The sequence below is a fragment of the Schistocerca americana genome, chromosome 5 (genome assembly GCF_021461395.2).
Source record: "Schistocerca americana isolate TAMUIC-IGC-003095 chromosome 5, iqSchAmer2.1, whole genome shotgun sequence".
NCBI lineage: Eukaryota > Metazoa > Arthropoda > Insecta > Orthoptera > Acrididae > Schistocerca > Schistocerca americana.
Genome location: NC_060123.1, coordinates 96761659 through 96776833, shown reverse-complemented (window position 1 = coordinate 96776833; position 15175 = coordinate 96761659). Strand labels below are relative to the sequence as shown.

The window sequence follows — 15175 nt, the reverse complement described above, 5'->3', positions numbered from 1 at the left end:
ACTGTAGGGAAAGAGAGACTGGAATATATCCAACAAATAAATGAGGATGTAGCGTGCAAATGCTACTTTGAGATGAAGAGGTTGGGACAGGAGAGAAATCCATTGCGGGTCACATTAAAAATGTCAGGAGACCATTGACCACAAACAAATTCTTTTTGTGGGAATGTCTAAGAAATCATGTTTATTTCACCAAACCCACAAACAACCCTAGATGACTTCAAACAGTGCCTCCAGGAAGCTTGTTACTAAGTGAAACCAGTAACTTTAGATATCATCCACAAGTTGTTTAGGAGGCACATTGAGTTGTGCAGTCAGTAAAATGAGAACTCATTTGAAATCTCATTTTAATACAAATTTCACCACTAGATCATCCATCTGAACACAGCCAATTATGTGCAACATGTGTGTCCACCCTTAAGACTTTTAGTGTTTCTAATCCCATAAAGGAAACTGATACACATTTTATTTAAATTGATTGACACACAATTGGTTTAAATAATCAGCTACATGAAAGAAAAAAATTTTCTGTGTAAGGAATTACAACTCACTGTACCTCTCCAGAAAATTTCTAAATTAATTATGTTCATAATTCTGCCAAAAGTGTAATGGCTCTTACATTTACTTATCTAAATAAATATTATTTTCACATATTATTTTGAAACAGCTTAAAAATATCTTATTTGAAACAGCTTATACATCAGTTGAAGTTTTCCTAACAATTAATTATTTTATTTTATTTATGCATCTGTAGACAGTTATTGTAGGGATCTTTTCCAAATGTACACATAAATTTATGTGAAATCATTTTATGAAAATGGAATGTACAAACATATACATAAAAAATACTAAAAATGAATATATGTGTACACACACACACACACACACACACACACACACACACACGCACACGCACACACTTATTTTGTTATATATTTATAGTCATGTGTTTCAAAGGCTTTTACTTTTGTCCTCCCTAACCAGCAAATATTTTTATACACAACAATAATGCAGTAAAAATATTAAATTTCACAGCTGTCCATTAAGTATGCAATATAATGTAAAGTAAAGGGGCAAAAGACAATATTTTTAGTTTTGCCATAGTATAAATATTATCAGAAAAACATGATGGATCAATACAGTCTCTTACCAAGTAAAAACATTGTTTGAGTAGAATTGTTTTAAATTCTGCTTTAAATTTATTTCATGTTATAACTTTATGATGTAGGCTAGCAGTCTGTTGTAAAGTTTAAAACCAATCTGACTCGACTGCCATGTGTACCTGTTCTTTAGTTCGCTGAGTATAGGGTGCATATTGCAACTATGAAAGTCAGCTTTTGCCTGAAAATCTGCATGGTGGGCCTTGATTCTTCGGTGATGAAAAAATTTGTTGTAGGCAGCAAATGGTGGAGCCCTAAAATATTATTCTGTACTTTGCAAGAGACTGAAAATAGCTTAAATATGCCATCACAGCACGCTCTGAGTACAAATGTTTGCCATCAGTCTAAGCATAAACCAGGCTGAATTCAGTTTCTGTTCAGCTTTTATTACACTTTTGTCACCCATCACCATATCTAGATTTGCATCTTTATTTATTTTTTGCAAATTATATGTAATTTGTTTTATTTTCATTTAATGTCATCCTCTTTGTGTTGCAGTACTAGTGAACATAATTTATTACTTGATCAGTAGTTGTATACAGGAGCTGGTTTAGTGCACTTATTATCACACTAGTACCACCAGCAAATAGCACGACACTGGCTCCACTACCTAAGATGCAAATGTCGTTCATGTAGACAAGAAATAATACGGGACCAAGAATATTGCATTGTGATATGCTTATTTCTAGTTTTCTTGCATGGTTTACTACACTGATACTGTGATTGTAGTAAGACGACATTAGGCCTACAGTCAGTGTTCAGTTTTGCAGGTACATTTCAAACCACTCTTTTTTTTCCTACAAACATTTAATGCTTCCAGTTTTTCTAAAAGGGTGACATGATTGACAATATCAAATGCTTTAGAGAGAACTCCTATTGTTTTTTTCTAGATTCTTGATTATTTTTTCCAGAGTAGCACATTTATACTGTTTCTGTGCCTTTACCTGCCTGGAAGCCATGCTGACTACTGTTTACAGTTATGGAAAGGACCGATTGCTACACAACCTAAAGGTGATGCACCATGTTGCAGATAGGCACAACTGTCCGCAGCTCAACATGTCATCTTTACCTTGAGTAGCAGTCTATCTATGGTTGATATTCCAAATTGGACTTTTCATTGTTTGATTACTGTTTAATAATTTATTGTTATTCAGATATTTGTCCATTGAGTGCTTCATCACTTTTTCTGATATTTCAGAGAATGCTGGAAGGAGTGATGCTGGCCAATAGTTTTTTACCTTATACTCATCACCATTTTTAAATAATAGCTTCACTTTTCAGATTTTCGATCTATCAGCAAACACTCCTTCATTAAATGATAAGATGCCTTTGTATGCCAAGGACCTTACAACCTGTGAAGCAGTCATGATGATGACAGACACCATCACCTCATCTACTCTTGCAAAAATTTTAAATTTCAAGCTGTTTATCACTTTTAACAGTTCATGTTCACATGTTTCACATGTTGGATCTACCCTCATGCTACAGCAGCTTTTGAACATCTCAATTTTTCTTGATTTGTTGCATTTATGAAATAATTGTATGATTCAGGACCCTCCATCACAGCTTTACTTCCACCAGTACCTCATCTCCTGATGATAATAATGATATCCAGCGATCACAGGCCCTGCAGACCACGCGCTGCTTTCACAAACTGCCTCCATTACTTTCTGTTTTGTGCCTGGTTCCTCCAGGTGTCTTCAGTCCCCAGGGCTGCTAGGTCCTTCGTCAGGTTGGCCATCCAGCATTGCCTTGGTCGTCCAATGGGGCGTTTGGTGTTTGGTGTTTGGTTTCCCCCCTAGTGCCATTTTTGCCTGTCTTCCATCTGGCATATGGGCTATATGGCTTACTCAGTGTATTCTTTTGCTCTTTATCTTCTGTAGGATAGTTGGTTGTCGCATCAGAAAGTAGATTTCCTCGTTTTTCCTCCTCCTTCATTCTCTGTTATCTAAAACTGGTCCCCATAGCTCTCTCATTATTCTTCTTGCAAATATTAGTAGTTATTCCTTTTCTCACTTAGTCATTCTCCATGTTTCTGACTTGTGCATTACTGCTGGGCATATCACTGCATTGTAGATTTTCATCTTAGTGTTCACTGAGATCAATTTAGAGCCTAGCGTCTCTCTGAGGGAATGCATCATTTCTCCCTCACTGCTGTTCTTTCTTTGATGTCAATTTTTATGTCGTTGTCTGTGGTAAACCGAGATCCCAAGTATTTGAACTGGTGTAGTCTCTTGAACCTCTTGCCATCTATCTCAAGAAAATCTTCCTGCTCTTGTCTCCTTCCTAACTGCATGAACTTCTGTTTTGTCGTGATTCACACTTTGAGCCCTACCTTCTGCACATAATTGTCCATTTTCTGGTAAATTCCTTTCAACTCGTGCTTTGATTCACTTAGTAGTACTATGTCATCTGCATATGCAAGACAATTGAAGTTATCATCCAGCTGTGCTCCAGCCCACTCCTGTTGCCTACACTCTTTTATTACTTTCTCTAAGATGACACTGAACAGAACACATGAGAGAGCATCCCCTTGTCTCAGGCCTGTCTCAGTTTCTGATGTGGCTCCTCAGAAAGACCCTTCCATACAAGCTTGCACCATTCTCACTAGCTTCTCAGGGATTCTGCAGTCATGCATTACACTGTATAGGCTATTCCTGTGGATTCTGTCATGTGCACGTTGAAAATCTACGTACTGGCTGTAGACATCTTTATCATATTCCCAGTGTTTTTCAAAGAATTGTCTTAATGTGAAAATGTGATCTATTGTCAATCGGTCTGGTCGAAAGCCAGCTTGGCACTCCTGTATGTTGTTCTCTATGAATGGTTGTAATTTTCTGAAGATAATGATGGACAGTAACTCATACGTTACATTCAACAAGCTGATTCCTCTGTAGTTACCACATTCCATTTTGCTTCCCTTCTTGTATATTGGGCATATTATAGGCAATTTCCATTCTTCTGACAGTGTCTCCTCCTCCCATATCAACTGGATCAGTTTATATGTCTCTAAGTGTAAGCTCATCTCCTACCTTCCAAAATTCAAAGAAGTTCTCTTGCTGAACTAGCACTCCTGAAAATAAGGACATAAGTTTGGAAAGTAGAAGATGAGTTACTGGTAGAAGTAAAGCTGTGAGGGCACTCATGAGTCGTGCTTGAATAGCTCAGCTGGTAGAGCACTAGCCCGCAAAAGCTAAAAATTTCACGTTCAACCCTCAGTTCAGCACACAGTTTTAATCTGCCATGAAGTTTCATATTGGAACACACACCACTGCAAAGTGAAAATTCATTCTGGAAAAGATATAATTGCTTGAAAGTATTAAGGCAATTCGTATAATCCACCATATGGTATTCTCTAGTCTCTAAAATTCACAGAGTGAGGTTGCATATTGGTTAGTATACTGGACTCGCATACAAAAGGATGACAATTGAAATCTGCATCCAGCCATCCAGATTTAGGTTTTCTGTGATTTCCCTAAATTTCCCCATGCTAGTGACACTGATTCCTTTGAAATGGTACAGTTGAGTTCGTTCACTATCTTTGAAACACTCTGAGCTTAATTACATCTCTACTAACCTTGACATCAATGGGACATTAAACAATAATCTTCCTTCCTTCCTTTTTTTCTTTAAAATTCTATGTTAAACATTAAAACTACTTTCTCCATCAACACCTCACCTGTTTCCTCCTGATCTATATATTCTTAATAATAATAGGCTACTGATTCATTTTTAGATGCTTTATATTTCATACTTTGTACACCGTGTACAGCAAATGAGGTGCTGATTGAGAAGGTAAAGTTCAATGTTTAACTTGTTGGAATGAAAGAGTTTTAAATAGTACAAGAAGTTATTTGTCTGGTGGTATACATACACTGTGCAGTCTGCTGTTGTGTGGTCATGACATGTTTCTATCATCTGTGCCCAAAGGTGTAAAGAAGTTCCAACAATTTTTCAGTATCAAACATTTTCCAGTAGAGAATCTCCCAGATATCAGGACAGTCAATGTGTGTAGCACAAGAAGTAATGTCTGTCGACATCATTGTTCTTGGTCACTCATTTTACCTTATCAAAAAAATGTGAAAATAAAAAATATAATACAATGGAACTGTAAATCATAGAGCATTTCCAATCTAACTATGGATTCTGCTTAGTGCTCTTTCTATGTGACTGATGTATGAGCATTCCAGCTGCTACATTCCTTTGTTTATAATTTTAAATGTTTAAAAACTTGATTATGAGAAGCAATGTCAACCACATTTTTGCTTCAGTATTTGAGTTGCTGTTTGTGATTGTGAACATTATTTAAGAACACATCAAACGTTTCTCTAATCCATTTTATTCATTATTTTTAGATAGATCATCCCACAAAACATTTGACCATTTTTTAAAAGTTTTCTATGTTTTTGAGAATGATATCCTGGTCTTCATGATACCCTATGTAGCTTTTGACTTGTTTTGATACTGTCTTATTAAACTGTCATTACTTATGAGTTTTGCCTTAGCAATTACTTTTAATATACTCTTGTAAATCCTAACAATCTATAAACTGTGGGTTTGTGGATGTGTTTGTTTTAGAAATTATTATTTTTAAGAGTTCCACAGGAATTTTTAATGTCAGCTGTAAATCCACAAATTTGACTTGGTGTTATCATGGGACATGTATCTTGACATCTTTTTGGAAAGCACATTATGAAATTTCTCATGAAAACTGAGAGAAAGGTATTATATACATAATTTGTATTTGTTGGGGACAACACTTCTGCCCAGGACTCATTAGTTATGATACTTGTAAAGTTTACACAGTTTTCTGCAGAATAACTTCCTTTTATACATGGAGTATGTTTATGTTTCTTCCAGTGGCACCAAAGGAATTCTGAGAACAAGAGCATTGTGGTTTGATGATCCTAAATCAGTAATTGTTACTTCCACTTCTGTAGATCCTAATTTGAAAATATATTGTCTGTAAGACTATTTCTATTGTCCGTTGTTATTCTAGTTTCACGTATGCGAGGAAATAGGTTGATACTACATGAGAGATTTAAGAACTAATCTTTGTTTGAACAATCTTTTAGCCTATTTTCCTTCATAAGATTTAAATTGAAGACCCCACACACAATTACAGAGGTTCTTGCAGTAAAAAGAATGTTAAGCAGTGTTTCTAATTGGTTAATGACTATATCTATATCCCCAGTGGGTGGTCAATATATCGCTATGACTATGACTTCATTGTATTTCATACAACAGTACATCTGATCCTTCAAACTGTTTTTCCATGCTCAGTGAGTTGGCTGCACTCCTTCCTTTATACGTGATACTTGACTTGATAAATATACATGATGATCTGTTTTTGTGCATTTTTTCTACAATATTGACTTGCCAACTTGTATGGGTGAATTTTATTGCAACTTAGTTCAAACTTCTGCTCTAAGCTTATTTCCATCTGAAGCACCTTTGATACATTACACTGAGAAGTTCAGTTTTGTACAAATAATATTAGAAAAGGATAGATTGCTACTCACCATAAAGATGACACACAGTGTTACAGACAGGCACAACAAAAATACATTTATACATTTACACATTTAGCTTTCAGCCTGTGCCTTCTTCAGGAAAGAAACACACACACATTCACAAAAGCAAGTCCATCTCAAACACCATGCAAATCCCTATTCATAGCCCCTTCGAACCATGATCCTCCCCCTCTCCCACCTAATCACCCCTTTCTCATCTTCCTGGAATTCCTTACCTATAACTTAGCCTCACCATCCTTCCCCACATCCCTTCCTATGAACACCAATCTTTCAACAGAAGAAAGGCTAGCCATGCACAACCTCAAAACAAATCCTGACCTAATCATTCTACCTCCAGACAAAGGTTTCACCACTGTCATTAGGAAGTGCAGTGACTACCTGGTGGAAGGACCATGCCAATTATCTAACTACTTCACCTATAAACTCTGTCAGAGTGACCCCATCCCAGAAGTCCAACATAACCTCCAGTCCCTACTTAAAGCCTTAGGTACTTCCCAGAAGTGCTCTCCTGAATCCATTTTCATCCTTGCCCCTATGACACCCCGTGCACCCACCTTCTACGTGCTCCCCAACATCCACAAATCCAACAATCCTAGATGCCCCATTGTTCCTGGTTATTGTGCCACCACTGAAAGGATTTTGGTCATTGACCAATGCCTCCAACCAATTGCCCAAAATCTAGCCTCCCACATCAAAGATACCAACCACTTCCTTCACTATCTCTCCATCATCCCCACCCCTTAACTCCTAAATCCGTACATGTCACTGTTGATGCCATTTCCATATGCACGAGTATTCCTCATGCAAATGGTCTTACCACTACTGAACACTACCTTTGCCAACATCCTTCACATGCTAAACCAACACCCACATTCCTCATACACCTTACTCACTCTACCCTAACACAAAACTACTATGAACAAACCCGTGGCATAGCCACAGGCACCTGCATGGCACCCTCCTATGCCAACCTATTTATGAACCACTTAGAAGAAACCTTCCAAAATCCCAAGCCCATGGTCTTGTTCAGATTCATTGATGATATCTTCACGATCTGTATTGAGGGCCAAGATATCCTATCTTCATTGCTTCACAACCTCAACACCTTCTCTCCCACACGCTTCACCTGGTCCTCCCCAACACAGAGTGCCACCTTCCCAGATGTTGACCTCTTCCTCTCTGATGGCTTCATCTACACCTCTGTCCACATCAACCTCACTAACCACTAACAGTAACTGCATTTCGATAGATGCCTTCCCTTCCACACCAAAGATTCCCTCTGATACAGCTTAGCCACCAGTGGATGACATACCTGATGTGATGAGAATTCCCTTGCCCAGTATGCTAAAGGGATCACAAAGGCCTTCACAGACAGGCAATACCACCCCAATCATTGTTCACAAACAGATTTCCTTTGTCACATCTCAACACACATGCAATCCTCCCACCACCCCCAAGAATCAGCTACACACAAGTACCTCCCCTCATCATCCCATATCACCCTGGACTGGAACAATTGAACCATATCCTTCCCCAGAGCTTTGACTGTCTGTCATCCTGCCCTGTGGCAGATCAAGGTGCAAGACTTTCCCAATCCACCCACCCAGTACTTCCTAGTCCTGTTCTGTCATGGTCGTATCCAACCCCATGAAAGCAGCTGTTTCATATACCAGCTCTACTGCATACACTGCACACCCTTTTATGTTGGTTTGGCTACCAACCAGCTGTTCACCAGAATGAACAGCCATCAGCAAACTGTAGCTAAGAGTGTGGTTGACCACCCTGTGGCACAACAACACACATCCTAACATAACATGCTTGATTTAAATGATTGCTTCTCAACCTAGGCCATTTCTGCATTTCTGGATCCTCACCTCCATCACCATCTTTTCTACACTACACAGAGGGTAATTATCCTTACAGCACATTCTGTGCTCCCAAAATTATCCCAGCCTAAAGCTATGGTAATCTAATATACCCACACCCTCCACCCATCATTTCCCACCTCCACTGTCCTATCAGCTCCTCCCTATTCTCATCCCCTCACCATAATTGTGTGCCATCCTCTGCCAACAGCCAACACACATGCCCATCTTTCCCCTTCCCTGTTGGTCTTCTTTTCTGCCCCCCCCCCCCCCCCCCCCAACTTTCACTTCCCTGCCCCACAGCCTCCCAAATTTGTTCCTGGCAGTCTTCTCACGCCTCCATCTAGACCCTGCATGCTCCAGCAGACAGCGTTCTTCTCTTCCCTGCACCCCCTATGACTACTCCATTATCCCCCCCCCCCTTCACTGCCCCACTCCAGATTGGCACTCAGTTACTGACAGTTGCGTTCTGGTCCAATCTGCTGGAGATGGAGATCTTGTGTACTCGAGTTGTGCTTGCTTGTGTGGATGAGTGCGTTTTTTCTTTTGTGAATATGGCTTTGGCTGAAAGCTAAATGTGTAACAATCTTATTGTTGTGCCCGTCTGCGTCCATCATCTTTTTGGTGAGTAGCAATCTACATTGATATTCCAACCTAGAGTTTCCTTTGGTTCAGTTTTAAATTACATCTTCCACAACCTAAAGTTATTGTGAATATAACCTATGAATCCTTTGACTAACTTTTCCTTTGTGACAGAACCAATTTAAAGCAGCAATGATTCTTGCAGAATAGATTTTTTGGCACTTGATACCAAGGTACACCCGTATTTACATGAGTCCTAGCTTAGATGCAAAGGAATATATTTGTAACTTTTCAATAAATTGGTACCATATGACAGCCCAGAAATCACTTTATATCATACTGGAAGTGATTACAGGTAACAAGTGTACACAGTACACACTTTAACATGTCCTCCTTTATTTAGCACAATTTACTTCCCAACAAAAAAGCACAACACAGGCATGTTTTCACAGCTAGACAGTAGGACAAAGAAGATACAAAAGATAAACAAACAAAAGAAGTTACACACAATATAATGTTCAACTTTTAGGTTGCTGATTATTGCACTCATCACATTAGCCATTCCCCCACCCCATTTTGGAGGGACGTGCTCAAACAAACGAGACATTATCACTTTGAAAACCTGGAGAGCCCTGGACCCCAAGGTACATGCATTTTATGTATTTGCCAGAACGGGTCTGTGGGGCTGGAGGGGGAGCGATATCTGGCATAAGAGGGTTAGGAGGATTGGCCAGAGGATCCACACCACTGGTGGGGGGCTGTGGTAACTCAGTGGACACTGGTTTCTGGTAGTCAACTGAGACTGTGACTGTGACATGTTTTCCATTTTTATTGACTATGAAGGTCTTGGCTTCATGGGAAATCACAGTGAATGCACCTGAATAAATAAGAGCCAATGTAGACCTGACAATGTCATACTTAATCCATATCTGACGGCAAGAGAGGAGATCTTTTGGGAAAAAGAAGGGTCAAGAACCTTGCCACATTGGGGAAGGAGGGTGTAGTAAGTGTCCGCATTGCAACCTGCAGTTGATGCAGAAATTGGCCGTACTGGCCCATTTCCCAGTCACTCAAAGGGGATGAAGCAAAAAAGTTCACCTGTCACCTTCAATGCTTCCCTGTAAACTAATTGTGCTGAAGAACACTCGATACTCTCCTTTAACATGCTATGTAATCCCAACAAAACCATAGGCAAGGCAACTGTCCACACCCCACCATGGCATGTAAAGGCACCCTTCAGAGTATGGTGCATACATTCTACCATCCCATTGTTACAGGGATGGTAGCTCATAATTTGCAGATGTTTGCAACCTGTCATACATAGCAATTCATTAAATAATTGGGAATCAAGATGGCCTCTGTCAGACATAATTGCTGTAGTGAAACCAATACGACAGCCTCCACTAAGGACAGTCACAAAGACTTGAAAGCTCCTCAGCCGAACCCATCCAGGGGACTTTTCTGACACTGGAAGTGTGTTTGCCCTTCAGCAGGTCATTGATAAGTTCTATAATATCTTCGACAGGTGTCACTGGTAATAACTGACCATACCTACAAACCTGTGAAACTCTTTTGAGTGTGATGGGAAGGGGCATCTGCAAGATATCTGAGACTCTCTGATAAGTAGGAGAAATACCGTCTCTTGATAAAAGGTATCAAAGAATTGTATTTTGGCTTTCTTTACTTTGATGCCATAAGTGTCAAGATGAGGGAAAACTGCATTCAAATGGGAACTATGGTCACTCATAGTATCACAAAAAACCAACATATTATCCACATAGGAAAAAACCTGGATTAAGTCATGTAGAATCTCATCTATAAAATGCTGCCACATCTGAGCAGCGTTACAAAGACTGAAAGATACGACATTTTGTTGAAATAGTCTGAAAGGCACTGTGATGGTGGTTTTGTGCTCGTCTGCCTCTGACTTTGGAAATTGTGCAAAAGCCTTATTGCAGTCTGCTTGTAAAATCCAAAATAATCGATATTGGGTTCCAGTCTGGTGTAGTATGGGAGTTCAGTCCCCTATAGTCACACACAAACACCAAGACTTGGCCCTTTGGAGAATCATTTGTGAGAGGGCAGCCCATGCACTTTTAGAGCAAGACACTGTTCCATCTCCAGAGTAAAATTTTCACTCTGCAGCGGAATGTGCACCGATATGAAACTTCCTGGTAGATTAAAACTCTGTGTCGGACTGAGACTCAAACTTGGGAACTTTGTCTTTTGCGGGCAAGTGCTCTACCGACTGAGCTACCCAAGCATGACTCAAGACCCATCCTCACAGTTTTATTTCCACCAGTACCTCGTCTTTTACCTTCCACACCTCACAGAAGCTCTCCTGCAAAACTTGCAGAACTAGTACTCCAGGGAGAAAGGATATTATGGCGACATGGCTTAGCCACAGCCTGGGGGATGTTTCCAGAATGAAATTTTCACTCTGCAGCAGGCTGTGCACTGGTATGAAACTTCCTGGCAGATTAAAACCGTGTTATGAACCAAGACTCGAACTTGGAACCATTACCTCTCACAGGCAAGTGCTCTAGCCTGCGTGGAAGGTCCCAAGTCCGAGTCTCACTTCAGCACACAGTTTTAATCTGCCAGGAAGTTTAACCATTCCATCTGGTAGTATCGCTTCGAAAGCAGCTTTAGCTGCCCTTAACTTCTTCAGAGATAGCCGGCATGGGCAGAAAGTGACAGGCTGTCATGGAGTTGTGTGAATGTGGTGGATGGTGGAATGTTGCCATTGGCTCAGTGCCGATATCTGATGTGTAGCCCTGGAGAATTTTTCGAGCAACTGCTGTGCAATGTCATTGGCCAGTTGGGCAACGTCAGTGGGTGCTGTCATTAAACCTTGTAACTCTGCCTGAGCTTCATACAGAGCCTTCTCCATGTTGGTGATCTGTTGCTTGAGTATATCACTGCTGTCAGTTAGGCCTCTTACAGGTTCTTCTTCTTCTTCTTTGAGGAAAAGCTCATTGAGATGAGTAATATCCTGCCACAGTTAAGAGAAGCCCACTCTGTATAGTCATGCAGAAGAGATAATGCAGACTTCTTGCATCTTGCGTGTGTGTGCACCCAGCAGCAAAGCATGCACAGAATGAGCAGAAGTTGTCGCAACACAGGTGATGTGGAAGATGCGGAAATCTTAATGGCTTAATCTGGTGGGATAACATCTGGTGTCTATCGTGGAAGGGAGTGTCACTACATCCAGAGACAACACAAGATGATGATTACAGAGGGCCGTAGATAAAGAAACAAATGAAGAAAATCGGCACCCAATATGGGCCAGACCCATCAGTCACTAAGAAAATCCGTGAAAGTGAGAGAAACTACCCTTCAGATTCAATGTCATATGCCTCCAACCATGTCTGAATTGAAGGTTGATTTGCAGCCATTAGTATAGGGGTGCCAGGAAACTGAGGCTTGTCCTTCAAATCCCACAGAAAAATGCTGATCTACATAACATACATCTTATCCAAAATGAATAATCCTGAAGATACATTTAGCAGAACCTGAGGCATTGTGCATTTCAGGTAGGTGCTTACTGGTTGTAGAACAGACATGCATGCCTACACATGTCCACTGTTGTTGTCTGGGAACTCGCACTGTCGTTAACATTGTCTAGCATTCCCCATGAAGCATCTGTGGAACCAACACCATTCGAATTTGCAGGGCGGCCACTCATTGGTGCACCATGTTATCCTTGGGCTGCCATCTGGCAGCTTGGCATTGAATCTTGCCAGTTCAGTGAGGATTCGCTCCATAGGTGGCTCTGGTGGTTGCTTGACTGAGTTCCCAGCATGCGAAACATAATTTGGCATGCAGGATGGTGCACGGTTCAGCACCAGGGTCCATAACCTCACCATTTGCTGCACACGAATTAACCGTGTCATCACACAAGTGCCACAGTGTCTGCCTTTAAACCCAATTCATCCACAGTAAGGTCAGGAAATGTGGACAAAATTCCATAAACAGCCTGCAAGAGGTGACATTGCTAAAATAATTTTATTGAATGTTCTGAAAGGAGTTCCAGGCATGTTAAAGTATAGCAGCTAGGAGGGGATACACCAGTACTGAAATTGCTGTCCATAATCTTTTTCAAAGGAGATTCTGGGATCACAAGGAAACACTGCAAATAAGTTTAGACACCGCGAAAGAACAATGAGGCAGAATATCCTCCACTGGCTCATTAATGTTGAAGTCTAGCTGCAAAACGGCAAAAGCAAATTGGTCCGCTTCTGAAGTAATGTTGCGCAGCTGAAAAATGGCACCCACTTGCAGGAACCATAACTGCAGCCTTGTAGGCCAAAAAGGCAGTAGCTTTATAGTACTCCATCGTGAGATGTCGCCAGAAGAGGGAGTATGTAATTCAGGAACAGTAGGAGACTGTAGGGAAGAGCCAGGTGCTGGCGATACTTAACCTTCTGTCTTGACGGTGGCTTGTGGTATCCTCATAATGTCAGACCATACTTCTGGGTCACAATATAAAAGAAATTCCACAACAGACCACGTTGGAGTCACCGCTATAAGTGACAAGTGTACTCCTATGCACTTTAATGACATGTTCTTTATTTACCACAATTTACTTCCCAACAAAAAAGCACAACACAGGCACATTTTCACAGCTATACACTAGTACTGAGAGATACAGAAGATAATCAAACGAAAGATATAACACACAATATAATGTTCAACTTCTTGGTTGTTGACCATTGCACCCACCACATGATCATTTTACATGCAATATTAAAATTACTTTTTTTTTGCAGTGTGTGCTGGTATCACTACACTGCTTCCTGATACTAACAAGGTGTCTCTTCAGTAATGTAACGCAGCAGTATCAAAGATGGCAGCCAGCAATGACACAATATGGTTTTGGTTTCATGACAGTGATAGCTATTTTAAGAACTGCTTTAAACCAATCCCTGCTGGTATTTTGGGCATCAAGAAAAGCAGAGAAGAAATATGAAAATAGAACAATTAATCTGTTATTGTACCAACAAAGCATAGTGAGATTTAGTTCATATTTTACTTTAGCCTACACCTTTTCTTTCCAGGTTGTTTACATTGTTATTAAACTGCCTGCTAACATATTTGGTTATAGAGTGGAGGATTAATTTCTTTTGCCTGTTCCTTATTGGATAAGACATACAGTATTTTTGAAACATATCATGTAATTATCAGTAAAATTGCTGCTTTGACTGAAAGGCTGAATGTTGTATACAAAACATGTTTTGTAATAAAAGGAAAATTTTGACTTACGTTACTGATAACCATGCTTTTTAATATCCTAAAAACCTTTATATACACACATTATATTGATATGTCAGATGTCATTAACAACTGTACAACCACTATACTTGTAGGCACTAGAAAATTATAAATCAGTGAAATAAACATAAATAAATAGACTAGCAAAGTTATTTACTTGTGCCTTGACCCAGATCCTTTCCAGCATCACTGAGTTTTATCACTGTAAGACCGAAAGACACTTGGCTGCACCCAAATAACTCATCAAATGCCTGGCTTATTGCAAAAGTCCGGGACAAATTCATAGTGTAGACAATCATTCTTAATCAGAAGTACTGCAGTGACATGAGGTAAATTATAACAGCACTGTTATGTAAAGAAACAGAGTGGCAAGATAATAAGGCAGTTCACTCAATAACGTGTAGTAGCACAATGTTCAAGAGAATGAATCAAAGGGCTTTGAGGGATCTGAGTCTCTTTATCGTATCCATTACCCATATTTTTTTATGTACAGTATGGCACAAGGAACTGGAGTCTTTGAAGGTAAAATAGTAGTTTTGACACCAGAACAAATCTGTTGGTATTGAAGTGTGACTCGGATTAGCTAAATTAATAATTGCTGTTACAATTTCATTGTCACAGAAGTTTAATTTTTGTGCATTTGCACCTAAGAATATAGGGTGTTTCAAAAAGGACTTTACAACTTTAAAAATTCATATAAATTTATTGAAAGAAGATACAGAGCTGAGTATAGTGTTACTTTGTGGGAAAATACAGCAAGTTG

The 15175-nt window shown here is 39.8% G+C and overlaps 1 protein-coding gene across 1 annotated transcript in view; it reads left to right on the top strand.

Annotated features, from left to right (window-relative positions):
* Nucleotides 1–14473, top strand: part of LOC124616118 (synaptic vesicle glycoprotein 2A-like) — a 197792-nt gene extending 183319 nt beyond the window's left edge. The window contains exon 12 of the mRNA XM_047144382.1: nt 13911–14473. Within this exon, the coding sequence (XP_047000338.1) occupies nt 13911–13966 (56 nt within the window). The 3' untranslated portion in view covers nt 13967–14473. The remainder of the gene's footprint in view (nt 1–13910) is intronic.
* The last annotated feature ends 702 nt before the right edge of the window (nt 14474–15175 follow it).